A 27,597-nucleotide genomic window follows, 5' to 3' on the forward strand; every position below is an offset into this window, starting at 1 on the left:
CTCGAATAAATGTGCTAAACTTTCCACCACTGCTTTTCACTTAAAATAATTAATTCCTTATCTACAACACCTCATGAGGAAAACGGCACATACCCGTATCTCGTCAGGCCCGGCAGCGCGGCTGTACGTTGACAGGACTGATCAAAATGTGAATGGCAGCAAGATATGTATTTAGGTGGCATCCTCAGCAGTTAGCTGTCAGTCACAGTGTAAAACCGGTTATTTAGATGCAAAAAATGCATCCAAAACTTGTAAACAACAAAGAAACAAAGCAAATATGTGGAGATGTGCTGTTTTGGAGTTTAATTTGGCACTGCTGATCCCCTGGGGTTAGTTAGATAACTCGGGCCTGTAACAGACACCAACGCTCCAGCCTCTGAGTCAGACGGTTTCAGTTGTGCCAAACACTTCATGGCACACGCTTCTTACAGTGTTTGTCAATTCATTGTTCCCCTGATATAAAGTATCGGTGACTTTAACGCTTCAAACTGTCAGATGAATCAAGGCCAGCCCTTCAGCAACACACACACAAACACTGCTGGGCATCATCGTCAAACTGTTGGAAGAGATGCTGCTGCATTTACAAGCCACATGAGAAACAAATATAGTTTCTTAAAAGACATTCACATCCAAAATGATGAAAATGTCTTTTTCTTGTTTATTTAATTAATATTTATATATTCTTACAAAATAAAAAAAATATATGAAACAAAAAGCTAACAAGTCTGCAAGGATTTGAGAAGGAAAAGGAGAAAGCCATCAAACAAACAGGGACTACAGTACTTGTGTTTTTTTTATATATGTACAAGACAAGTTTATCCATTTAAATTGTTTTTAAAACGCACAGTACAAAAAGAAAAAATAAATCACTGACAAAAAAAAAACCCATAGTACAATTCTGTCCATCAGTATTCAATGCTGCAGGTTTCCTTACAATGGGAGACAGGTGGTGGAGCAGGGAGGAGGTGGGGGGGCCTCAAAAAAAATAAAAATAAACACACTGGAAGGCAGACTGGGTGTGTATTGGCCTTGGAAATCATTCAACATCTCTTGCAGAATAGGTGGGGCCTTTATGCAAACATATTTATAATTCATGGGAACAGTTACTGTACAAGTGTTGGATAATGAAAAATTCTGTGCTAGGCAAAAAACAAAGCACAGTACACAACCACGGCCCCCGTGTGTACAAACATGCACGCAGTCACATGACAAACACACTTTCCTCACAGTCAAAGCCAGTGAGCTCGCTTATATGTCTTTATATATAATATATCTATATTTGGTAAAAAATAAACTTCACAACTCTACCAATTTAGAGAATTGTTTCTTCAAACTTAAAACGACATAAAAAGAAAAAAAAAAAAAAACATTTAACAGCAATTAAGCAAATTATTGTGTTTGGGGGAATTTTGTGTGGGAGGGAAGAGTTTCCACCAAAAGTAAGGGAGTGGGGAGTTGAGGGTGAGAAATACAAAACCAGCCTGTCCCCCCACCTTCAGATATTACTTCATTCCTCCCCATCTGCAAGAAAAAGAATTGGGGGAGGGGGAAGACGGGGAAAAAAAAAAAAAAAAAAGACCATACAGGAAACGTTCATTCTTTTAGAAAACAGTTCTATGTTACATACAAGTCAAAGAAAAAATGGGTGGGGCTGGGGGATTAACACGATACGAATTCCCAACACTCAATATTTCACCTCTTGACGGTGTATTTCTAGAACCATTTATCTCCGGTCTCCCCTCTCTTCTAAGCCCCCTCTGTCCCTCCCGCCCAACCATGCATCATTACAGTGCTCGTTCTCTCGGCACAGCACCTCCTCTGACCGCGGTCAGAGCTGCAGGAGTGCTGGGCCAAGAGACTGGAGAGGGAATCTCTGCAGGAGGAAGAGGGAGTTTATATGTGGAGACTGTTTTGCGGAAGGAGTGACGAGCCCCCTTCTAGCTTCTGTCAACAGCGTGGAAGGGCTCCCCGACGGTGGATGTTAGTTTGCCCCCCAGCTGTAGCTGTTGTATGCGGCCTTGTTGATCTGAGCCTTCTGCTGAATGGAGGCGTTCTGGCTGCGCTGTCCAGTGCCGCTCTGTGAGAGAGGACAGAGTTCATCTGTAAGCTTTCCATTCATGCCAAGTGTTTACTCAAATATTGTGTTAGTTCAGGGACATGATGAACCTCTATACACTTTGTGATTCATCTGCAAAAGACACCTACATTTAGTTACACCTGTATGTCAGTACATAGTCATGTTCAAGACATACACACATAACACATGTACAGTCTTTAATGTTTGTTTTTCCAGAACCAGTCTTAATCATTGTTTGTTGTTTTAACTTTAATTTTAAAGCCTAAAAAAGGGACAAGGGGTGCAAATTAGCTTCAGCTAGACACCCTGAATACATTACATCTTTTGCCTTGGTTCTTCCTATGCAACACAATGTTAATCTGTATTTTAATGTTTCTTTATTCAAACCTCATCTTTATTGTTAAACAAATTAAAATAAAATAAATAATGGAATGTGATGCTTTGTGTGCATTACATTTGGATCCTACAAAAAAGATCCTCACAATGTTTTGAAAGGACGGGCCTCGGTTGGGGCTCAGTGTGGTGCATTTCTTTTGTTGGGTGAAAGCAAAACGGACCAATCACAGTATTTTGTGACAGATGTAATTTTAGCATGAATTTGAAAGCTGAACTACTTTTAAACAAGCCCAGGAAGAGCGCCGGGCTTTGAAGCAAATTTTCGTAGTGGCCAAACGGGGGAATTACAACATCTGTGTCCATCACGTGATGCCATTGGGCCAAAAAAGATGTTTTCCCATAGACTTACATTGGGAAAGAGACGTCTGTTACTAAGCAGATAATTTTTTCCAGTATGAACACTTGAATAGCCCCTATTTAAATCATTAAGTCCTAAAAGTTGTAAAATGAACTAATAGCTGAATCCGGAGTTATTTTCCTTCCACCGTTCATGTGAATGAGCCCGAGGCGGAGTTAAAGGAAAACGCTACTGCGTCTGCTCTATGGGCCCAATGGATGCGGAAGATTGCTGGAAGATCCGGGTACTTTATCACTCGGCAGTCGAGCCATTTTGGCTTCACGCGCCACTGAGCAACTCTCATAGGAATGAACGCTGTATCCAGTTCTCTTTATATAGCTTTGGTTTTAAAGCCATCTGCTGATCGTGAACTGTCAAAAAAAGCAATCTCATCCGTGCACCCCATAAACATATTTTATGCAAGATCATTTTGTAACCATGGTAACAAGTGTAGGCTTCAGGGATTGAGTGCAGGGATTTTGAAAGGAGTAGAGCAGGGGTGTGCTAAGGTTGTGTCCTGCTGTGTATTCTGGCAGTTACTCATTAAAAAGGAAGTGCCCACACAGGAGCTTCCCCTCTTCTATTAATAGGGTACATGACGTCTCCGTTTTGTCCCTTTTCTACCCGTCAGTCATTATTTTTGACAGATGAGGCCCAGTTGCAGCCTCAACTAATATCACTCTTTTTTCTTAGTGAGCTCTGTGACACCAGAGAAGAATGATAAACACTTAAGATGCTGCACGATCTGCTTTCAGTCGCTGGAATTTGCTGCACGATCTGCTTTCAGTCGCTGGAATTTGATTTCCCCACGCGGGTCCATGTAGCGTCTGTGACTGACTATAAGTTACCTGTAACTCCATATGATCTTGTGATAGTTTATGATAAGCTGTGTGAAAGCAAAACAAACCAGAACTAAAAGACAAATAAGTATTTTTTTTTCTTGGGACTGAACTACAGGTGTGAAAGCGTCCTGCACCAACAGATGGAGACAAAGACGACAACAAAACCATGTGCACTACCTGTCCGTCCTGCTGCAGGTGGTGGTGCAGAATCTGAGAGTGGGGTTGTTGGTGCGGTGCCAGGATGTGCATGAAGGGGGCCGGGGCGTAGCCAGCGGCGGCCGGGGGGTTGATGGGTCCTCCGCTCCCCAGAGCCGAGGGCAGGCTGAACGAAGCTGCTGGCGTGCCAGCGTGGAAACCCTGCTTCTCAAACGACTGCTGTAGGAAGTGACACAAAGGACAGACGTGACATTTTTGCTAGATTCAAACTGCACGGAGGGGGAAGGAAAGAAAGTCCTTTCCTGTGACGAAGGGGTTGAAATATTTATCATTTGTAATTACCTGCGTCTTTGTGTAAACAGACCCTGAAATATCTGGTACCCCCGTGTTGCTCGATGTCACAGAGACTCCTGCAGAGACAAAGGAGACGGGACACAAAATTAGTCCAAAAACGGGAAGAACTGGGCGTGTTGAGGGAACATCCACCAAACAAACCATGCCCAGCCACATGGTTATTTTCAGATTATAACCAGCGTAATTGCTATATGGTGTGCTAACAACAAGGAATCGGATACCTATAATTCTATAGACACTTTCTATATTTGTGGGAACACTTTCTCAAATCAAGCATCTGAGGAAAAAAAAAAAATCGTATGACTTAAGAACAAAAGAGAATCCTGGGAAATTGACATCTATGTCAGCATTAGTTCATAGATGATTTGAGTAGAATTTCCCTTTCGTGAGGACAGTAGAGGAGATGAAAAGGTATGAGATGAAGAGGAAGAAGAGGTGAGAAAGATGGTGTAGCAGCGTATCAGTTCCAGTCAGCCGCAGTGATTACAGTCTGACTGTATCTGGTGGTCACTGCTGTGGTTGTTCTGGCACACACTGACCCCCTGTATCTCCATAGAGATGCAGAACAAGGTCAACTGGGGGAGGGGGGGGCACTTGACAGGAAAAGACATAACAATGTTAATGCCTTAAAGTCCCTTAATGTAAAATTCATGTTTTCTCAATCTGTGAGCAAGAGCACTGATCACATGATGAATTCTTCCTAAGGTAAGTTAAATTGTCATTCAGTCTGTTGTGTAAACCATTTTCATGGCTTTATTAAGACATGACAGTTACGGAAAGAGCCACAATGCTAATGGGATATTTGGCACCTGAAGCCGTGGCACTGCTAGAAAACAGCAGTAAGTTGGAACATAATGTTATTATTGAAGAATGGTTTGAGTCCCTTAAAAGGCTGCATCAGTGGTGGTTTTTAAAACTGTTGGAGCCTTAAATAATATCCATTGTCAGCGCGAGAGATGCTCATCCCCATGTGCCGCTGTAGTCTATCACTATCATTAATCTGATAGCATTCGCTTCAGACTTTTTTTTTACTGTTCAAAATGTACCTTAAAAGGGAGATTTGTGAAGTATTTAATACTCTTATCAACATGGGAGTGGGCAAATACTGCATGTTTGCTTTATGCAGATGTATGCATATATTTATTATTGGAACAAAACAAAAATTGAAAACAATGACAAATATTGTCCAGAAACCCTCACAGGTACTGCCTTTAGCATGAAATATGCTCAAATCTCAACATGGCAAACTCAAGCCCAACAGGCAACAACAGCTGTCAGTGTGTCGACTTCACTATGACTTGTCTGTAAAGGGGAGACTGGTGGGTTCCCATAGGACCCATTTTCATATCTTGAGGTCAGAGGTCAAGGGACCCCTTTGGTCAAGGGACCCATGCCAGTTTTCCCCCACAAAAATGTAGCGCAAGTTTGGAGTGTTATTTAGCCTCCTTCGCGACAAGCTAGTATGACATGGTTGGTACCAATAGATTCAAGTCATTGAAGTTAGATTTTCAAGTTTCATGTGATCCCAGTATCTTCTCTCTAGCTCTAAAACTGAGCCCGCTTCAACCTATAAATTGCATGTTGCGTTAATACGTTAAAGAAATTAGTGGCGCTAACACATTATTGTGTTAACTTTCACACCCATAAATAATATTCATGAGATTTGTCACAGAAAATCCACAATACAGACCCCGCAGATCATGGCAGGAATACTGATGATCAAACTCTCAAGCGCCCTTTACAGGCCAACTTTATACCATTCTGTGTGAAGAACAAGAGCATCATAAATGTGCACAGTGTGAATACTGCTGCAGCCACTTGAAAAGCTCTTCAAACGGTACATCCACACACACACTCTTGAATAGCACAGCTGTATTTTACAAGTAATATCGACATTTTGTTGCACTCTCTCTCTCTCTCCCTCTCTTGTATTGTAACCTACTTCACCCACAGGACAGTGAACTTGATACTCTGGAGATGGACATACCAGCAATGACAACATGAGTGAAGAGCAAGCAACACAGAGGGAAAATGGGACAGCATCAACCAGAACAACTCATCAGTTTGTGGCAGCCACAGCCTTTGTGATCTGCCACATTTTTGACTCTAAACCTGATAATTACATAGCGTTAATGTCTAGGAGATAAAAAACAGATTGGATTGATGATGAGTTGCCCTGGAAGAGAACAGGAAACCGACAGAATGGCAGACAAGGCTAGTAAGAGAGGCAGGCTGCGTTGGACTGTCTAAAAGCGGATGTAGTGTGACGGGTCTTCCCACAGGCGCAGCTCATCAGCGATGAGGCAAAGGAACGAGAGCGAAAGAGTGGGAGAAGGATGGTTGGTGACACAAGGAGGAAGACGGGAGGGATAGGGTTGGTTTTTGTTTTTTGCTTTATTTTGGCATGTGGCGGCACTCACCGACTCCAGGCCCGCTGACAGAGCTGGCTGGCTTGTTTTGTGCAGTAGCGGCAGCGGCCACGGCAGTGCCGTATCCGCCCTTACAGAAATCCCCACTCCCTGAAGCCTGGCCCACATCCTCATAGCCTGCAACAGTCAGACACACAGCCGCAGCCCACAGCGTTAGACACACCAGGCAGGGGAAGCAGACCCGCCTCAAATAGCATTTGCAAATAATTCGTAGCGTTTGTTTGAAACGGTGTACCACATGGACTGGTTTTACCACAGTGTGACGATACAGATAGTGTCAAGTCCTCTAGGAAACTCACTATAATGACCAAATACTTCACTGTAATTATCTGAACTTTGACACCAAATGCATTGTCCTGTGTGGCAAAACCTGCCAATCCAGTACAACAAGCAGGTCAGAATCAACGCCAACATCATTTGCAAATACTATTTGACCCAAGTCTGAGGGGAGGAGGTGGGGGAAGTGGGGGGAAGTGAGGGGGCAGGCAGGGTGTGTGTGTGGGAGGGGGGGGTGGAGAGTGAGCTTGAGTTGGGTGATGGCAGAAAGCAGCAGATGGTGCAGCTTAGAACGAATAGGTGTCGCACATGTCCTGACCCAAGGTGGATACTGAGTGATGAATTAAAGTATGAAAAATAAAATATAGCGTCACTGAAAAAGAAAATAGAGTAGCAGAAGACCACTGGGAAAATATGAAACTGCTGAGAGAAAATATGCTAAGAGTTATGGGAGGATGATCCATTTGTTGGTTTGTTTGAGATGAACGTGTGTGCAGGGGATGTGGTGGAAGGTGAAGCCTTGGGGCAAACTCCACTTTCTGAAATGAGCAAAGCAAGCTATGGAAGACAGCAGGAGACCGATAATCTAACCCCTCTATTATTTAAACTGGTATAGCCAGGTGCCACTGTTCAAGCCCATCTTCCCTTTCCCATCCTGATTAAATGGCAGTCCCATATATTTCATCACAAGAAGCCATTTAACTAAAGCGACATTTTCTTGCCATCATAAATCAGCTGAATTATTGAGACAAGTTCCGTTCGTGTGCAGGCGATGAAAACTGGGTACAAGGTGCAGATGCATCTCCAATATTCAGACAACTAAACCTCAATATTAATCATGCTCAATCCGAAAACATTTCAATTGACTTCGAGGTCAACGATTCAAGTGAGTCAGCAGACAACAATGTGTTATGAACCATTAGCAACTGCCTTGACACAAGCATAACAAAAAGAAGTCGTTGCACAAGCATCGTGTTTATGCTTGTAGATGCTGCAGAGCTCAAATGAAATTTGCACTCCACACCGATGAGAAATCAATGGGCTCATTGTGAGAAACAGCACAGGGTTATTGGTATGCAAGTATATAGAGCAGGACCTGCATGACCCCCTCTCAACATGCCGCTTCAATATCGTTTAGTGCCTCACCAGTGCTGTATCCATGGGAACCATAGCCACTAGCCTGCTGGAAGGGTGTGGCTGATGCATTGACGCCGACATTCACACCGTGCTGCTTTGACGAGGTAGGAGCCACCTGGACAAAAACAAAACCGTGGCATGTGATGTCATCAAGTGGTAACCAAATAGGGTAACCAACGTTTGTCTTGTAGGGTCACAAAAATCCAGGATATAGTATTTGCTAGCCCGTTCCTGTCCAAACCCACCCATTTTCCTCATGATATTATGATGTATCTGTTCCTTATGAGAAGATATTAAAAACAATAATACAAAAATAAAAAAACTCAGGGTAGGAGCAGGACTGTAAGTTGTGGAGACTTCAGTTTTCTCACCGGAAACACAGCAGGTCCGTACTGGAAGGTATTGGGCAGGCCCGGCATGCCAGTGTAGTATGGGAGGCTTGTGTAACTGTAGCCAGGCGGCAGCGCAGGGTTGAGGAAGGGCTGCTGCGCGGTGTGATGCGTCTGGGTCTGGTTCTGTTGTGTCTGCGCTAATGTGGTGGCCGGAGACGGGGATGATGCATCACCTCGACCAAACTTTGATAAGTCACCTGCAAATACGGGAAACGGAGAACGACAGGACAGAGTGGAGAGTAACAATAAGTCAACACTTTAGAATTAATTTTTTTTTTACTTATTTAGAACACCACCACACAATATAAACCCCCTCCCTACCTCTCTATCACCCTCCCTAGTCCGTCCCTACAACTTCCATCCTGTCACAGTCTGTCACCAGGGCATAGCATGACAACGCCGTCATGTGTGTCTCGCAGGAAGCACGTGAGAGGTGTTGCCCTGGCCAGCTTTGCATTTCGCATTACACATATTTCAGCGAGTGCTGTCTGCATCGAGTTTTGAAAAGTGTAACCACACTTGCGACCGCTTTCGGCTCGCCACTGCCCTGACTCGCTTTGAACAAGCTACAGGGGTGACGTAGTCTCGCTCTCTCTGCCAGCGCCGCACACACACGTGGCTCAACAGAAGGTTCAACTTTTACTAGACACATATGTTAGATGGCTCACCGGAGTAAGGGTTGCTTGTCAGGCCGCCGTCTCTGCCGGTCAGTGCTGTCGTGGGAGTTGCAAAGGGGATGCTGTAATAATCCTGGAGAGAAAATTTAAATTTTTGTATTAAATAAAAATACAGGACGTGAGGTATGATTTATGCGTAATGTTTTTATTGCAGGAGTTGAAGACTTTTCACAAAACAAAACTCACCAGCGGTATTCTTGTCTGCAGCATCTGTAGGTCATCATAGCCGTACACCTGAGGCTGAGACGAAGCACGTGTCAGAAAAAACGTGTTACTATATCAATTATATAACAAACTCTGGTAACGCTCGGATTGTATAAAGACTGACTTGATCCTGGCAGGAACTTACAGGGTAGGCGTGCAGTAGTCCAGGGGCCATGATGTATGGGTTGGGCAGTAGAGGGGGCACTCCAGGTGGCAGGTTTGGAGGTGCTTTCCCTGTAAGCACAAAGACATAAAACTTAAAAAATGCATTAATTTGACCAAAATTAAAATAATAAAGTAGCCGTCTGGACTTAAATGAGTATTCGGCTGCTTGGCTGGCAGTCGACGCTTATGGAAAGCTCTGCACTGGCAAATAAGTATATGCATCTACAGTATTTTCAGTGTGAAATCACAACATAACCTACAGATACAAAGCAGGGCAGCACAATCAACCATGATCAATTCCCAATGTCAGTTCTTGCCCATTACAATCTCATTTGCACATAAAAATGATTCTACCTGATTTCAATTAGCAAGGAGAGACCCGTTAAGTGCTACAAATTTCTCCCTGAGCTGCATCAGTAAATAACAAGACCGCAATACACCATGTGATAAACTATTCACCAGCAGAGGGAGCAGAGAGGAAAACAAATCTAACGTGTTTATGTGCGAGAGAGAGACAGAAAAAAAAGCTTCAGAGTAACCAAACTGAGAGTAAGATGAGTCAGAAGAATGGGAACCCTGCCAGAGATGGTGAGGAAATGGAAACCAATTTATCCAACCCTAAATCTGAAAAAACATTGCTGTTTTACCAAATAAAAGGGTCATATTCGGTTATCAGTTAGTACAAATTTATACAACCACCTGAAAACCCCCGCAAAATACATTATGATGAAGCTACAGAAGCTTCAGATAATGCCTGCCATCTGACCACACAAACCATAATGGTTCCCAGTTATAACCATAACCAACATAAAAATCAAATGAGGGATCAAAATGAGGGATTAAAGAACAGTATTAACACCAGACAAGCTCTACTTAATGCTTTCAGTACACTCAGATTATGAAAAACAACTATGGATGCATATATAATCCTGACAGTCCATTTAACCAGCAAGTTATTCAGAATTGTGAAGCCCTGACACCAAATTACCGAGGCTACAATTAACTCATTGGTGCTACCTGTAGACTGACAGCGCAAATTAAAGTAAGTAAGGAAGACAACGTGAGGGGAAAGGAAAAGCTAAAATACTTTAATTTTGCTGAGCAATTTCAGCAGGCTTTGGATGTAAAACGGTCTAAAGAGGAGTGGCTATCAAAGACAAAGTGTATTGTTCATGTTTGTGCTTGTGTTTATGTCTAACCTGAGGATGCTGCAGAGATGCGTGAGGAAGTAACTGAAGAGGGAATGGCCGAGGCCACCGAGGACATTGAAGCGGCGGCTGCTGCAGCTTGGACACCCATGGAGGCAGTGTTGAGGCCCATGGCCAGACTGCTGACGGGGCCGAGGCCGGAGTGGGCTGAAACTGTGGCAGAGCCCATGGAGGAGGCCTGAGGGCCCCCTAGGGACACCTGCGCAGCAGCCACCGAGGAAGAGGAGGAGACCGATGACGGCACAGCTGACACGGAGGAAGGGAAGGAGGAGGAGTGCAGGCTCGAGTCACCGTCTACGCTGGGATGCTGTACAGACGGAAGGAAGAAGATAAAAAGATGCGGTTAGGATTGATGAGATTACATTTCCATTAGAGTGAATGGACATCTAATGTGTCCATCTGCCATCACAGGAAATGCAGCTTTGAAAATGCAGAGATGGATGGAGATGCACTGTGACTGTCCTGCTTAAGTGTGTACACACAACTCATGGTTTCTGTCTGGTTAAAAAAACATCAAATCTGCTTCAAGGATCATAAAAAAGCAAAAGACAATATTCTAGATCCACATGATGGGTTCTGGTATAAACACAGAAATAAACATAACAAGCTCACCATTAAGCTCGAGTTGGATGTCCGGACTGAAGATGGAGCAAGGCTGTTCTGATGCGATTGGTGAGAGCTGTAAAAATACAGGAAGCTTCAGAACACATCTCAACTATCTCCGAATCCCATCACATTTACTGATACACTGGCTAAATTGTTACACAAAAAGTCAGTGGTCATGTCTCTAATGTTAAATCCAGCGATACATGTCCACGAGGTCCGGCGAGGACACTAGGGGACGCGCTGCTCCACTCAACTGGCCGTTCAAGCGGTGACGTACCCTATCGTGGAAAGCACCTGATTGGTCCCTGGTTTTCTGCTTGCCGTTTCAAACAGGAAACAACATGGGGGCCTGCTCATAAACCTTCTGTTATTCAGTCTAAACAATTCACCAAAAGATTTAAAGCCAGAGGCTATGCCACTGCTGAATCTCGTTTTTATTTTAGAAATAGATTGCCTGGTTTGACAGCTTGGTCCAAGTTTCTTGAGCTGGATTTGTCGCGTTGGACGGGCTCATTTGCATAAAGTTGAGATTTTTCAACTTTATGCAAATACAGACCTTCGCCACAACACTCCCACCATGCACTGGGTGACTGCTTCTCCTGCTTTCCATAGGAAATGGATGGAAAGCCCTGAGACGACCTCCGTCACCGGATCTGGTGGAAATGCGTCGATAGGGGAGCATTAGAGTGCACACTCATGAGTGGAACCGCTGACACGCCCCCCTAAAAACGTAAACAAAGGACTGTTCCCGCCTTTTAATTTTGAAGGAGAAATGGCCAGTGAGAAAACTCCAACACTTGAGCAACCAATCACTCAGTGACAGACTTTTGCGTTTGTAGGGCTGGTCCTTTATGGTCCAGCCAAAAACACAGCACAATCATTTTCATTCCTGATTTCTCCAGAAAAAAGCAAAACAATTTTGTTCTCAACTGCTGCCCGACTGCATTTAGTGCCTGTGTCCGTGAATTTATATAAATTCTTACCCGTTACCCGACCCAATGCAGGACTCTGCTGAGGTCATAATTTAAGATACTAGTTAATCTCCTACTTTATTATTTGTATTAATTTAGCAGCATCTCACTTGTTGTGCTGAGGAGGGGGCATGGTGCTTGGAGGCAGGTCTTCACTGTGCCCCATACCGCTGAGGGATGTCTGATTGGATGTAGTCAACAAGGAGGCAGAGCCGCCGTCAGCCAAAGTGCCCATGTTGGAGACCGGTGTGACCAAATCAGAGACCTGCTTGCCTGATACTGCAGAGCCTGCTGCAGCTGGGGAGAGAGAACAAATAGGTTTCTGGAATAAATTCCAATCCAGAGTGATCAGGAAAAATTTCAACAATGCTTTCAAAGAAAAAAAAAAGAGCTTTGTAAATAGACACCTACCTTCCACAGATTGTGTTGTTTGCATTGAACTGTAGCCATTCTGTAAAAACAACAATGAAGGTGAACTCGCAGGTTTCTATGGAAACAGGCCATTCTTAAGAAGCTGAAGGGTGTTGGGCTTTTAGAAACAGTCAAGCCGAGAAGCTTGTTTGCTATGCAGAGCATAACAACTACAAGTCAGGTTTGAAACCAGTAGTGTTTTACAATGACCACAATAAAACAAAACAACTGGAACAATGAGTGAATATAGAGTAACACCAGTTTTTTTTAAACACTTGAGTTCAGGTAATGATCTCTAAATGATTTTAGATTAAACAAGAACGTTAAACCTTGAGACCCCGTCTTAAAATCTTTACAGTTAGACATTTACACCAGGAGACTTCCACATTAAACCAAAGCCTTTCCATCATTGATAGTAATAAGCTCCAAAGGACCAAGTGGGGGTTAAGCAAGCTGCCCACACCAGCCACTCCTTTAAGTACTAACACAACACCATATCAAATGTTTTACCAGTTTAAGTGAAAAAGAGGGAAGCGTTGGCCTTACCTTGGGCTGCATATCCTTCTGAGGGGAGGAGGAGAGTGAGTGAGGGTAGCGTCGATTCTGGGACGCTCTCTGATCGTACATGTCCATCTGACTGGAGTTGGAGAGAGCTGGAGTTGACTCACTGCAGATTGTGATGGCATTGACAAGATTGTGTTCTTAGAGAACAGTCAGTTGCTCTGACTTGAAAACTGATCATCAAAACCTAAATTTCAAAGCACTTTTAAAGACTAGAATGTGCACTTAAATCTATAATTACTACCCAGTACTTCTGCATAAGAAAAAATAAAAACTTAAACTGCTTTTATTATGTCCAGCAATAATAAAAATGCTAAAATATTTCACTGTGAACATGCATCTCTAAAAAACACAAAAGGGGGTGTAAATATGAACTTTATCTTCATATTAAAAAGGTACAAAGTTGTATTTTGGATGTACCAACCTGTTGGGGCTAGTGTAGAGACTGTTCTGAACCTGGTTGACTGATGTTGTGGTGGCGGGGGTGGACTCGTACTCTGGTAGAACTGGTTCTGACCCAAACTGCAGTGCTCCAAACTGAAGATTGAGGCCCGAGATGTCTGTTGAGCCTGGCATCTCTACCGCCATTGCAGGAATCTGAGGAAGATGAAGGGCATTTTAAGATTTGGCACAAATACTTTTGAGTCTTTTCCAAGGATGGTTTCTACAATCTTAATCTCTCTCATAAAACAAAAAACAATCATCACATTTAAAATATGCCATAATTTGAATTCAGTTGTTACCTTTGTTGTGATGGAGGTCCTCTTCTTCTGCTGTTTGAGTTTGTGTTGCTGCAAAGGCAGTGGACTCGAACCCTGGGCATCTGAGGAACTTGGGGAAACTTGCTGACCTAGAGAAGGGATTGCCATTTTGGGAAGAGAGGAAGCAGGCGGAGGCACCGCATGGGGTGAGGATGTTGTTTGTTGTGGTAAGGAAGAAGACGAGGAGGAAGGAGGCATGCCTTTGTCCTGCAGGAAAACATCCAACATGGACGAGGTTGAGGTGGCGGCCTGGTAAGGCTGCCGCTTTGTAAAGGGCGTATGGACCGCAGACTCCGCCTGAGTCTTCATATCTGGAAAATGGAAAAATTTAAGTTAGGAACAAGACCCTGAGAGCAGTTTGGATTGTCCTACATTGAAAAAAGACTTATGTCATTATCCTTAAGATGCTCAAGGGGAGTGGAGGAAGATCAGAGTAATTACAGTAGGATGTTATCTCACCGTATTGTCCCAGTGACGTGGCACTGGTGTCCCAGGATGAAGGGGTTGTCGTGGGAGGTCCAGTCTGGGAGTGCTGGGCTGCCAGCTGGGCCAGTGCCTGGGCTGTTTTATACTGCTCCAGGAACTGAGAGCCAGTGGTCCCTGTGCTAGCTCCTTTAGGATCCCCCACATCCCCGAAACCCTTGCTCAGCATGCTGACCTGCAATGTTGGCAGATTATGACACAGTTATCACCATAAAAAACTAGAAAAGTGCTTAAAGGCAGATCAGAACAAAAGAAGAATTGAATTTCACTCAGTTGTCCCTCCTGGCTCCCTCACAGTCAAGACGGTTATAACATCACACAACATTGGATATGGAATTTATCTGCAGATGCTGCGGTTCAAAATGAGACCAAACTTTTCTCAGACTGTCAATTTTTGAGCCACGACAAAGGCTTGATTTTAGCCTAGCCAATTGCCGGAAATGCGTTTTGCTACTGAAGCAGGTGGCCCCTACAGACCGGTTAAGAGGAGTGAGGAGTCAGCAGTCAATGACGGTATAAAACAGTAAAATTTTTTTCCTTCAAAAAATTGTGAGTCACCGCTACCACGAGAGGTCTTTCAGCATAGAGTTATAAATGAGCACAAAATATTAGACTAATGGTTCAGTAGTATACGTAGCTGTGAACAGACAGATACACACACACACACACACAAGATCAAATGCATAATCTCCCCACAGGCTTACGCCTGGCAGAGATCAAAATATTAGTGCTACATGACCATAGTTATGACATGATGTCAATGGCTCTATCCTTTTCCTGTGCCGCTAGGAAGTGGTTGATAAAACTTAAGAGATAATTTGCATCAGTAAGTAAAATCTAAGAGCCAGGGTGTTTTTGTGAGTCTCACCATGCTGTGCTGAGTGTAAGGGGTGCTGGAGGATGTTTGGGAGAGTGGCACCCCTTGCTTGGAGTTGCTGAAAACCAGTGACTGGGACAAGGAGGCTGGCTGGGCTGCCTCCATGGGGGGGTTTTCTGTCTCTGAAGAGGAGGATGGGGGAGTCTTCCCCAGGAGCACCGCAAGGTCAATCCTATAGCAAGGGGGGAAATATTCAAGAAGACATCTAAAATGTGATCTGTGTCAACTCATGACTAATTATTTTAGGGCTGCAACTAATTATTTTAATTATTAATCTGCAGATTATTTTCTCAATTAATTGTTTGGTCTATAAAACATCAGAAAATAGCAAAAGAAAAATTCCATCATATTTTTCCAAGGTGACGCCTTCATAATAGTTTTATCCCCCAACCAACAAAATGATATTCAGTTTACTATAGTGCAAGACAAAAAAACACAGCAAATCTTCATAATTGAGAAGCCTGAGCCGTAAAATATTTGACATTGAGCAAACAGTGAGCAAATGTAATTATTCTGTCGACCAATTCCAGGAAAAGCATGAGTCAGGGTAATAAAGTGCGTAAGTGACACACCTCTGTCCTTTGGTGATGGTAACATTCTCTTGAGGCAGAGGCACGGATGCCACACTGGAAGCTGTGAATATCTTGGTCTCTGAAAGCTGCAGAGGAAGAGAGAGTAGAAGATAGAAGACGTTATAGTTGGAAGAAAAAAGTTAACAAAGCTAGATTAAAAAATGATCCAGTCTTCCATCAGAGAAACAACGCTAAAATCTGTTATAACTTCTGGTTTGTCTTTAGAAGTTCTCACTTAATGTTATATTTAGAGCTACAGCAGCAGTTGCATGAGGTTAAACACTCACATCCTCATTCCAGTCCTCAGTGCCCCACTCCTCTGTGGCAGTCCTCCAGGCACCTATGAGTCAAAGAGAAATAGTTCAATACTACTGAGATAGGCAGAGAGAATCAAACAGAATAAGGGATGCATAAAAGCAACAGAGAAGTGAAGGCAGGTTTACCAGGAGCAGAGTCAAACTTGGGCGGGGGGAAATTTGTTCCCTCTCCTGCAGCGTATTCCAACCCTAGAGACAAAGACAGAGGTGAGGAGATCAAAGTTGTATGCAATGAAAAGAGATGATTATATTTTAGTCAACTGGACATACAGATCAGACAGAATGTAAAGATCTAAGAGGAATACAATATGTCTGGGATTTATAAACAGTGTGCACGGTTGATGAAGGAAGCTTCTACGCCCAGCATCAAAAAGCAAGCGTCCTTTGAACGCAAGTGAACCTTCCTTTCATCTTTACCGCGTGAGCTTCTTTGGGATGCTGATAACGATTTATTAAAATTGTTTCTGATGGTAAACAGATGCTTCATTGATAAGATTAACTTCTCTTATTGGAGGGCAACCTTTCCTAATAAATTAACTTACTTGCTCCCTCCTCGAGCTCCGCGCTTCCTGTGTTGTTCCAGGTGCTGCCCCCTCCGTAGTTTTCTTCTGTCTGGGCTGGCTCCGCGTAGTCGGCAGGGTTGAATGTTCTAGGGAAGAAAGTGATAAGTGGGTTGAGAATTGAGTGTATGTACTCACCGCAGCTGAAGGTCTGTCAACACTGCAAAAAAAAATAATTTCAGCCACAACTGGGTGCCAACACACAATAATCTGGGGTCCGTTTTTAACTTACCTTCTACAGGTCAAAGTTTGGAAAACGTTAAGCAGAAACAGACCCCCAATTCATTTCTTAAGAGCTTCAAACCACTCGTGAGCTAGTTGGTTGTGCGCCTGCATATTGCACTCTGAGTACTGTTTGAATAAATCCCCAACTCTGCTCTTATCATCATTACACTTCTAGCTAATAGAAACACTTCAGAAAAGGAGTGACTGGGGTTTTAGCGGCAAGAGGAAATGATAAGAGACTGAAGTGAAACCATTACGGTCTTACTGTGAGAGCTTGTACAGTCAAGACATGCAAATAAGGACGTGTGAGCATCTAAATACTGTTTTTGTTGTTACTCAAAAACTCATTCCTGGTACTGCATGTCTTTCATTAATCTGACACATCCGTGCATGCTGGGAAAATTACAGCTGGTGCAACCTGGCAACATGATGAAGTACAAGACTTTTCTTTTGAGTCAAGCCAAGCCGCTTTCATTATTTGTCAAAGATCCTTCCTGTGCGAATCTGAGGGCATGTATTGCTTGCGTGATCAGATTTAACATCACAGATTTCAGAAGATCATATCTTTTTCATATCCTATTAATAGAATGAGGAGTAATACTTTCCGTTTTGATAATGTCTTATATTACAACATCCTGTTTTATGGCACTCTCTCTATGGCACACTCCCTACAGAAAACAAGAATAACAGACACACCAGAGGCGATGCACTCACCTCTCACCTCCTGCAATATCATATGTGGGCCCCTTATCAATCTGGCTTTAGAGGAAAAATAATGGCAATTACAAGAAGCACAACAAAATTAAAAGTAGAAGATGAAGCTTTTGTTTTTCAAACCACAATCCAGAGCAGCAGCGTAAGCAAAAATGCCTTCGATCTGCCTATGTCAGTGTTGTAACACTCTACACCACCTGTCAGTCACTCTCCAATACAAGGCAAGCCAGTGTGCTTTTAGTCATGGTGGGTAAATAACACAGTCCAAGAAACCCAACTCATCAGAGGTAAACACAATGCAGCCACAAACACAAAAACCAATGCTAGATGAGAGCAGTTATGCAAGAGTAAATGCAGTAATCTTCCCATTGATGCAGTAAACCCTAAACAATCTCAGGAATTTCAATGGTACCTTCAATCACACAGCCACATCATCTCAAAGCTATTACTGAACAGCTGTACAGGATGCTGATGTGAATACATCAGTCAGTATTCCATATCTTCTCCATCGAAAGAAATAGCCATCTAAGTCAACTAGTCGCATTTGATCTCACTGTTATTTTCTAAAACAAAGTGGCAAACACATACTTTGTGATAAACTTTGACCAGCTTCAAATTTAATTGGCTCAATTTAGATAAACAGCTCAGTCTCCACCAGAGCAAAACCACACTTTTACTATATTTTTGTAGCCGTGTCCTACAATATTAATATACCATTTTCAGAGGGTTTATGTATACGCTAAATGGAGAGGCCTCTATGGATACAACAAACTGGGACACCAATGATCTCTTCCCTTGGTTTCCTTTCTGCAAACTCAAGTACAGAATTCAAATACAAAGGCTGCTAACAGTTACCCCAAAGAAGAGGCAGCGCTGTAAATGTGCCAACCAATGCTGTGGTACAAGTGAATACAACTGGCTACATAATGAATGCATCCCCTTCACAACAGGCAACATCAGCAATGGAGGAGGTTGATATATGCAGCCATGTTACGGCCAACACCACTCTGGATGCAACATTCCTGTATGTGTCACAATCTGAAGGGGCAGATTCAAGATCAATTCAATACAGTTTTTAAAACCATGATCTGATCCAACAGCGATGAGCCAATACTTTATACACGGACAAAACACCCCCTATTTTCCTACAAGGTGACACATTCTAAAATAAGCCGCAAAAAGTGAGGTTTCTATTACTTCAGTAACTAATATTGTCAAAACACTGAAGACTTCCTTAAACAAGGTTTTCAAACTGGGGCAGCTTTAAAGATTGAGTATCTTCTATATTGCATTAAATAATAAAAATGAATGTGTCTGAGATTCTTGGAATCATGATGGTTTCCACTAGGGGTGGAAAAAAAAAAATATCAATACACTATACTATCACGATATTTTTTGTGGCAATATTGTATCGATCCACGGAACTCAAGTATTGATCTTTTACTATATAAACTATTAACCTCTTATACATAGCCAACATAGCCTTTGGAAGTCATAACTTAGCTACAACAGTTATGCTTAATGACACAGGCATCAGGCAACTAATAACCAAATACCTCCTCATTCTTCGTATTGGTCACTGAGTAAGTGAGTGAATTTGTGTCTGAGATTCTTGGCACCATGAGGTTTTAGCTACTGTTAATATGGAAATAAAAACAACATAATCTGCTGTATTTGTTGTTGGTAACCAACATTTGTGGTTAATATTGAATTAATTTATCAATAGAGTACCCACATTTTAATCCTAGTCATTTATGTTTTACGCCAACTTTAGATCAAATCTCTTTGATCAGCTTATTCATCAGTAATGAAGTGTGGTTCTTGTTTCCCTTGTGAGCTGACAGTGTTTGATTCAGTTTAATTTAACATTTTTGAGCAGAATATGTGTATGTGAGGTGAATGGTACACGCTGCCTTTGCATCATCTTAAATGTACTAGCACAAGGTACCAATGATACACACATACACAGATGCACACCATCACCTTATCACACAGTAATAAAGCAGATAAGATCTTTGATCAGTTTAAGACCGCTTCCTTTAAAGCCACGTGTTTCATTTGAGTCACCGTGTTTAACTGACAGTGAAGCCAAGCTGGTAAACTGAGTCTGCTAGCAGCAAGAAGCAAAAGCAATCACAGAACTGCTGTGTGGCGTGAGGTTGGGGGGGGGTTAGGTTAACATGAAAACACCTTAGCTAGCACTGCATGCGTTTGCAGGTGGAAAGCCCCGCCAGCACTCAGCTCATTTATGTCCAATATGACAAAGAAAGCATATTGTAGTGTTCCTTGAAATATGCAAGTCAATATCTGGGTCCACACTCCACAAATGTACTTAATATTGTAGGGCATTTTCACAGCATCATGGAAACACAGAGCATACAGATAAAACCTAAAAGACTTCAGGTTTTGTTATAGTTATTGTGTGCACCTCCACTTGAGCAAATATCTGTGAATTACACCAAAACACTTTTAGTTTCATTCAAGTCGTCTCTACCTTCTGAGCCTCTGTGTTCAAATATGTATTTGTGGCATGATTACAGTAGCTTTGAAGCACACAGTCAACACTTTGTACTCATAAGAGTGAAAATTACATCCAGGCTTCTCTTGGGAGGAAGCCACTCAGCCGTCGACATCACTAGAGAAAGCCACATCAGGTCACATGTGCTACTTCAGCAGACCAAGAAGATTTAAAGATCTATAACTGCAGAGTAACATCACACCTAACTGCTTATAGTCAAAGCAGGAAATTTGTTATGACAGCTACAATGTCGCCCATTAAATGATTAAATTGGGCAAGAATGTCATCACAGTTGAAAGAAGTACTTCCTCTGTAATGACACATATTGAAGCTGCCAGTATAAGATACTAACTCACCAATGACATTATTAACAGCACACACAAGATACACAGAACAAGCAAAACACAACTGAATTATGCTGCAGTCTAGGGCCAGAGAGCAGAGACACCCTTCTGAGGGGATCTATCAAAAATTGCACTCCAAATAAAAATGTTTAGACATCATGTACACTCTGAAGAGTGTTATTCTGCCCACGCTGCTCTATGCCATTGGCTGATGTATATTCTCCCTCCTTTGGATTAAGGCTAAACAATAGGCTGGGGTCCTGCTCTCTGGTGACCATGGCAACAGGTAAAAGTGGAACAAAAGGCCCTCTGGTTTTAGGCAAAGCAGGTGTTCCCTTACCCCATGCCCTGCGCCGAAAATCTGCCTCCTCGCCGTCCAGATACTCCTAGGGAGACAACAAGACCTTACTTCAGTTTCTGAGCTTGACAACTATGTTCACAAGAAAGAATGGCAGCGGTTTAAGAGAAAATAAAAACCCTCCCTCGATACCGCCTCGTTTTTATTAGATACATTTCCTTCACAAACCAGTTTGTCTAAAGAGGATTACAACCACTTACCGATAGTCCCTCTTCCTCTGCCTCTTCCCCTTCGGCCTCGCTCTGCGCCTCGCTCTGCGCCTCGCTCTGCACCTCTTCCAGCTATTCCAGCCTTGCCTCCGTCCAGGCCATTCTCCTGACCACGAACTGGAGTCAAGAAGAGAGAACGGCATCAGATTAGACACTGCGCTGCATGCAGATGTCAAAATAATCATATAAACTGAGAAACTCTATCAAAAATCGTGGTGCTGTATGAGAGCCGAGTAGCCCTTCATTCAAAATGAAGATGAATGATAAATCTCTTGCTGGTTATCATTTACTGTGGCACACACTGTCCCCCCTTCGGGATCACAGCCGGGGCTAAGAAGGGTCTACTGGTGTGCTACAAATTACTAATGGCATAATGGAGTTGACCTATGACATGTTGATTTCCATCTTCAATCAATGATTAGTTTAACGTGCTTTCATGCAGGTGATGTTAGAAACTGCCATTTTTTGAAAGGCTTCTTATTGTCTTCCTTCAGTAATTTTGCAGTACATGTGCAACACATTTCTCTTTCTATTAAATTTCTATTCTTACTATCTTCATCTAACAGGTAGAAGCCACGCTGTTCTACAAATTTATAAGCTACTGTTGATGCAAATTAGGTTTCCCGCGGTAGTCAGTGTTACAGGGTGTTCGGGTATACACCGATTACATTACTTGCCCACCACCCCCACCGTCGTTTTGCCTTTTTTATAGATAAAACCCATTTAGTTCATTTTGGTCCATCAGCGCCGTGTTGTCAATACATAGTCGGACAACGGACGCTACAAACTGAAAGTGTCTGCTTCGTATGGAGTTGGAATAGCTTGCACAGAGGAGTCAGATTACACACGCACGCACGCACGCACATTTTGAAGTACAGCCGTGTTTTACAAATGATGCTCACAAATTGCAGATAACAAATATTCATATTTTATAAACACATCTAAAAAATTAAAACAGTGAAGCCACAGTAAAAGAATGGTTAACACTTACACTCCCGTCCCCTGCTGGCTCCACGCCCCCTACGTGGAGCTCCACCTCGACGACGTGCTACATCTTTCTCTCCTCCTTTCTCCCTGTTCTCTTTTCCTTCCTCTCCGGTCTCTGCCTGGCTAGTCTCCTTCTGGCCTGAAACCCCTTTCTTCTTCCCCACCATTTCCCAAGAGTCCTTGGGAAGAAATAAAGACAGCGTCACACTGCTGGACTCATTGACTTTGTACTGAGTCACCAAGACAGAAAACAACCACTGAAGAAAAGCTGCCATAACAACAGGACGATGTAGACAGCCAAAATATGACCACAACTAAAAGAAATGGATTCATAAACAAACAGGTTGGATGTTGAGTGTAGCCTGGTGGTCAGTATGGCATTGACTTGAGACAATTGACTGGTCCACCAGTGAGACAACTGGTTATAAAAAATGTTTCTGGTGGTCTTCCTCTCCATGTGCTAAGTCTACATCTGACTACTTCTGAGTTGGATTTCACTTATGAATTTAACACAGATGCAGGGTGGGCCAAATATGGCAACAGTTACTTTAAAAATCACAAAGTGAAAACAAAAACAAACTCTGTTCCTCTTGTCGGTAATATCCCAGCAAGCAATACTCAACTAGTTCATTTTAAAGTCTCTCCACTGAGCCTGTATCTTGACAATGCAAGGAGCTGCCAACCCCTTATCAGGTCTGATTAATGTGCTGCTGGCAAGACCCATTTCCACTTTTTCTGGTTTCAATTTCCCCCATATGTTCTACTAGTTACATTTATATCAAAGCTGTATGTAACTACGAGGGATCATTGAGCTCGTCCTTACTGCACCTGTTTTGCAAGGCCAATTCATACATTGCAATGTTTAAGAACTGGTCGTACATGAAATTATCAGAAAGGATTCATTTTTCTTAATGGGTCAGTGAAAACTTAATAGGGGCATTCAGAATTGACATACTGACCAACAGGGGATGTACAGAAAATGTGTTTACAGTGAACTTCTTTTTACACCTTTAACTTTACATACAACTTTGTCTTAACTAGGAAAACCCTGCTTCTGTCCATTTTCATATGATGCTATACATTCACAGAATCCCTACTTGTACAGTCAGTGTACATTTTCAGTCCAATATCACAGTTATCTGACCCAGCGTAGCACTGATTTCTCCAGAATCTGGCCCTCACAGCGCTAAGCCCTCACACAAAGCCAATACTCACAGTGTCTGGGCTACCCTCCAGCAAAACGTTAATGGCTCTGTTGACATCCCCGTTGCAATCGTGCAGTGCGATCATAGACTCATCCTGGTCCTTGCCTGTGATGTCAATCAGCTGCAAAAGAAGGAGTGGTACGATGAGACACACAGGTGACCCCTGGCTGACACTCCCAGTGTATTGTTATTTAAAGGCTCTTATGTAGTCTTGTGAAAAATGTTTTTTTAAAAACATACATAAATCAGAACACAGGGTTAGCTACAGTACAGCACGCCTGGCTGCTACCTGCAGGGATTCAGCATCTTGATCACTTCAGTAGCTTAAACACAAGGTTAATTTTCCATAAATATTGTGACGCCACGCCCTCTTTCAATGCCTTTGAAATTACTACACATCATAATCGAGTGTGCAAAAGATAACCTCTCTTATCAAAAGGTCCTGATGACCTGTTTACAGAACTTTCTGACCTCAGATGCCATTTTAGGGTCTTACTTTTTTAACTTTGACTTAATCATTAAACACAATATTTAATGCAAGATTCTGTGTAACCACACTGAAAAGAAATGTAAAGCCACATGGGCAGATAAGTAATCAAGTGTATGATAAATTTGAGCTAGAGCACTAGTTCTTAAAACTAGTAGGGATGTCACGATACCAGAAATGTAGTAGTTCCACGTAGAAATTCCACGATTCTCAATACCAATTCGATACCACAGAAAAAAACAAAAGTAAAACAATAAATCCCATGTACTTCAACATACCTTCACATTTTATAATGTAAATCAATGACAGCTCCAGTTAATGTTAGCTGTTAGTTCCGTGCAGGACTATGCTGCTTACCGGCTGCTAACAGTGAACGTTAACTAGCTTTGGTACTGCTGATTTCAACATGGATTTGTTGTTCGCAATGTAGCATTATCAGGGAAAAATAGGATGCATCCTTTGGACGCATTGATAGTAAGTTTTCTGCGTCCCAAACACATTTTCTATCGTCTCTGGGACAACGTTAGTCTCCAGCCCTAACGGTACAGTAAAAAAACAAGTACCGACATCGGTTCTCGTGACATCCCCACAAACTAGTAACTGAAACTGCAGAGATAAATTTGATAAGAGCAGCCAGCGATATCCAGGGTGGTTTCTCTTAACAACACAAGCAAAAAGGAAGAAATGGACCAAGAATCTGGTATTAAATCATTTGCTTTGTCTCTTTCTCATAACTGAGATTGTGCCTTAAAAAATACATAGTTCAAGCATTTTTTCTGATCATTATCATAGCTAACCAACACATTTTACACAGAATTATATATTATTAGTATATTTAATATTCAGCCCCATCGCAGCCTTAATATAATGCACTGAATTCTGTGTCACTGACTTTATGTGCTTAATGACATCTGGCAAACCAAATATGCAATAATAATTGTATATATGCAATATGCATAATATAAGAGACACACATACACACCCAATGCAGGACACAATAGACGTAATATTATATGTACCAGAGCTAAAACGCAAAGTAGTGCTATTTAACTATTTTCAAAAAGAACAAGAAAAATTACACAGGAAGGCTGAAGTAGGACAAAAGGATGTGCATCTATCTGCTCACCTGTTTGACCTTCTCTTCAAAGTCTGCATCATTGTGGTCTGAAATCATCTGCGCAAGTCGGATCTGCTCTGCGGTAGCCTGTTCCAAGAGGAACGAAATATATTTGAAACAAACAGATTTGCATTCTTGTAAAAACATAAAAGCACAAACTCATATTTAGCCATTTGTGAAATCTTTAACAACTTTTTATGCAAATATTATGCCTCATCTAACAGTAAGCACCACTGTCAGTGGCTGCTAGAGGTCTTGTTAGAAACGCTTAAAAACGTGCACAAACACTACATCGTACCTATCAAACTTGTGTGATGTTAGCTGGTTAACTTAGATCAGTGACTTAGTTGATCAGTGTAGTTCAGACTGAAGCTGAAATGCCCAAAATCAGGCATTTCCCTTCCGATTGTCAACAGTCCTGATTATCCTGTATTGCATTTTTTAGTCTATTGAAACTCATCAAAAGCCTACGTAATAGGACTGTAACTGGCATAATACTGTCCCAATTGTTGGTGTCTGTACTATGTAGCTTTGTAGAAACTATGTCTTAACAAAACAAGTGACATTTAGTAATATATTGATTTCTTCAACCCTGGTACTAATCACTGTGAACGTGGGCAGTGTGACAGGTGGGTGAGGGTGAGTGAGGGGTACCTGAGGCCTCTGCTTGTGCTGTGTCTGACTCTGTGTCTGGCCCTGTGTCTGCTCCCAGCTGCCCCGGGCTCGGTTCCCGCCCATGGACGTCATCATTTACAGTATATACAAATAACAGTATTTACAAAGGAATTAACACCTAAAGGAGAGAAGAAGGATGAGAGAGAGAGAGAGACATTACAGACCTGTGACTATGACCTAATTATGTCATCATGTACACGTCTGGTGGTGCACTCTTGAATACACCACTTCCTCAAACTGCCTGGTGGCTTATTGCCTAGTGGGGGGGGGGTTGGCTAGCAGCGGTATCAAGAAGACAGCATCAGCTTTGTTCACAGAAACGCCTGCAAAACGTTGACAAAGGGGTGTTTTTCAGCCCCCTTTTTCTAAGGGAATGTCTAAAAAACCACAGTTAGTCTGACCCGTGAAGCAAAGAGTACCACTGCTGCACTCCAAGGCTTACAAGTGCATAATATTTGCTTATATTTAAAGAGCATTATGCAACATTTTCTATGTAAAAATAGCCTGGACCTATATAGTAAAACAACAGTATATGATCACAAAGACATGATGGACAGATCTACACTGTTTTGATACACCAAAATCAGAGACAAACACATAATAGCACATTCGACTATAGAAAACCGTTAACCTTGCGATCGCCTGCTGCTTTAATCTTGCATACGTTACGTAAATGTGGACTAAACGTGAGGCACAAAACATTAAAGCCCTAAAGCCAGGGCCCAGTCTAAACATATCCCATTCCGTTAGCCAGCCACATGGTCAAACAATGCTAGCTAATACTTGAGAGGGGAAAAGCATCCAAGCTTTGAAGTCTTTGGTGGGGCTTCCGCTTCTCACGGTGTTCACCTCATGGCGACAACGAGGCTAATTCACACCGCCGCTAGCTAGCTAACAAGCTAACTGCTATAACAGGATATACAGCTAACATGCTAACATGCTAACATGCTAACATGCTAACCAGCTAACTAGCTATACAGCTAACCAGCTATAACTGGCATTACAGCTAACAAGCTAACCAGCTAACCAGCTAGCTAACAAGCTAACCAGCTAACTGGCTATACAGTTAGCTAACAAGCTAACCAGCTAGTTAACCAGCTAACAGCTATAACTGGCTATTCAGCTAACTGGCTAGCGTTAGTTGACTTTGCTTGAAATAGCTACAACAAGTTAATTATCTAATCAGCTGCAAGCAAAGCAGAGCGGTGAAGCTTTCATGTTCGACCAAACCAACAAACGCCCATACCACTAGTTCTCTGCTAACAGATGCTAGCCATGCTAATTTAATTAACGCTAACTAACTAACGTCTTTTCTTGTAGCTAGGCAACGGTAGCCAGTTAGCAGTAGTAGCAGCCGCTCCATAAACTGCACAACCGCCACTCTAGAACATTCTATCCCCGCTATAGAGTCTGATGTCCGGGCTCTCCACATTAGGAATCACCGAGGCTAAAGATAGGCCTGCAGGCCGCTAAAATGAAAATAGATAATACTGACCAGAAACCTCCGGCTCAGTATTAACACACTGCTGCTACCACAACCGGACCGACAAAGTGGTCTCGTTTGTCGAGATTTAGGACAGGATATATATAATTCCTTAAACCCCAAGTTGATACAACTAAAGTTGGGGGAAATAAGGCGACTCGCTCAACACAACAAGCGAGAGACTGAATTTACCTGTTTCTTTTCCACTCTGACACCACGGAGAGCTGCGTCACGTGGTTCACTCACAGCACACAGGCAGGCAGGCAGGCAGGCAGGGCGCTGCGAGGAAACTGGACCCACAACATGTGACCACACACACACACACACACACTGAAATAGTTTAATATTATCAGCTATGAGCTAGGACATGTCACTAGAGGTGATGGTGGTGGGGATGCAAAACACAGATAATAAACTTTGGCAAAACTGAGGGATGGGGCATGTGAGAGATTGCATTTATCTTATAAAAAAATATATGTATACCATTACAGTGTTGGGGCCATGAA

The 27,597-nt window shown here is 42.5% G+C and overlaps 1 protein-coding gene across 11 annotated transcripts; it reads right to left on the reverse strand.

Annotated features, from left to right (window-relative positions):
- Positions 1–605: 605 nt before the first annotated feature.
- On the reverse strand, positions 606–27,423 carry ubap2l (ubiquitin associated protein 2-like). 11 transcript variants are annotated; one of them, XM_037794448.1, is made up of 31 exons: positions 27,104–27,270; positions 25,588–25,726; positions 24,943–25,020; positions 23,340–23,450; positions 22,129–22,303; positions 21,129–21,254; positions 20,911–20,956; positions 17,709–17,753; positions 16,752–16,858; positions 16,336–16,398; positions 16,180–16,232; positions 15,893–15,978; positions 15,312–15,492; positions 14,420–14,618; positions 14,161–14,271; positions 13,943–14,049; positions 13,624–13,796; positions 13,185–13,305; positions 12,639–12,678; positions 12,338–12,524; positions 11,263–11,329; positions 10,642–10,957; positions 9,423–9,511; positions 9,260–9,313; positions 9,065–9,146; positions 8,376–8,593; positions 8,014–8,119; positions 6,583–6,708; positions 4,151–4,218; positions 3,830–4,027; positions 606–2,077 (listed from the first exon to the last, which is right to left on the reverse strand). In XM_037794448.1, exons 2-31 carry the CDS (start codon positions 25,681–25,683, stop codon positions 1,982–1,984), a joined length of 3,525 nt encoding a protein of 1,174 aa, XP_037650376.1. In that variant the 5' UTR covers positions 25,684–25,726; positions 27,104–27,270; the 3' UTR covers positions 606–1,981. The 11 variants fall into 11 exon arrangements, with proteins under 11 accessions (XP_037650376.1, XP_037650370.1, XP_037650374.1 ...); XM_037794442.1 differs by lacking the exon at positions 27,104–27,270 and adding an exon at positions 27,284–27,423 and having other exon boundaries at positions 13,943–14,271; XM_037794446.1 differs by having other exon boundaries at positions 13,185–13,275; positions 13,943–14,271.
- Between the last annotated feature and the right edge of the window lie 174 nt (positions 27,424–27,597).

Source organism: Sebastes umbrosus, chromosome 15 (genome assembly GCF_015220745.1).
Source record: "Sebastes umbrosus isolate fSebUmb1 chromosome 15, fSebUmb1.pri, whole genome shotgun sequence".
NCBI lineage: Eukaryota > Metazoa > Chordata > Actinopteri > Perciformes > Sebastidae > Sebastes > Sebastes umbrosus.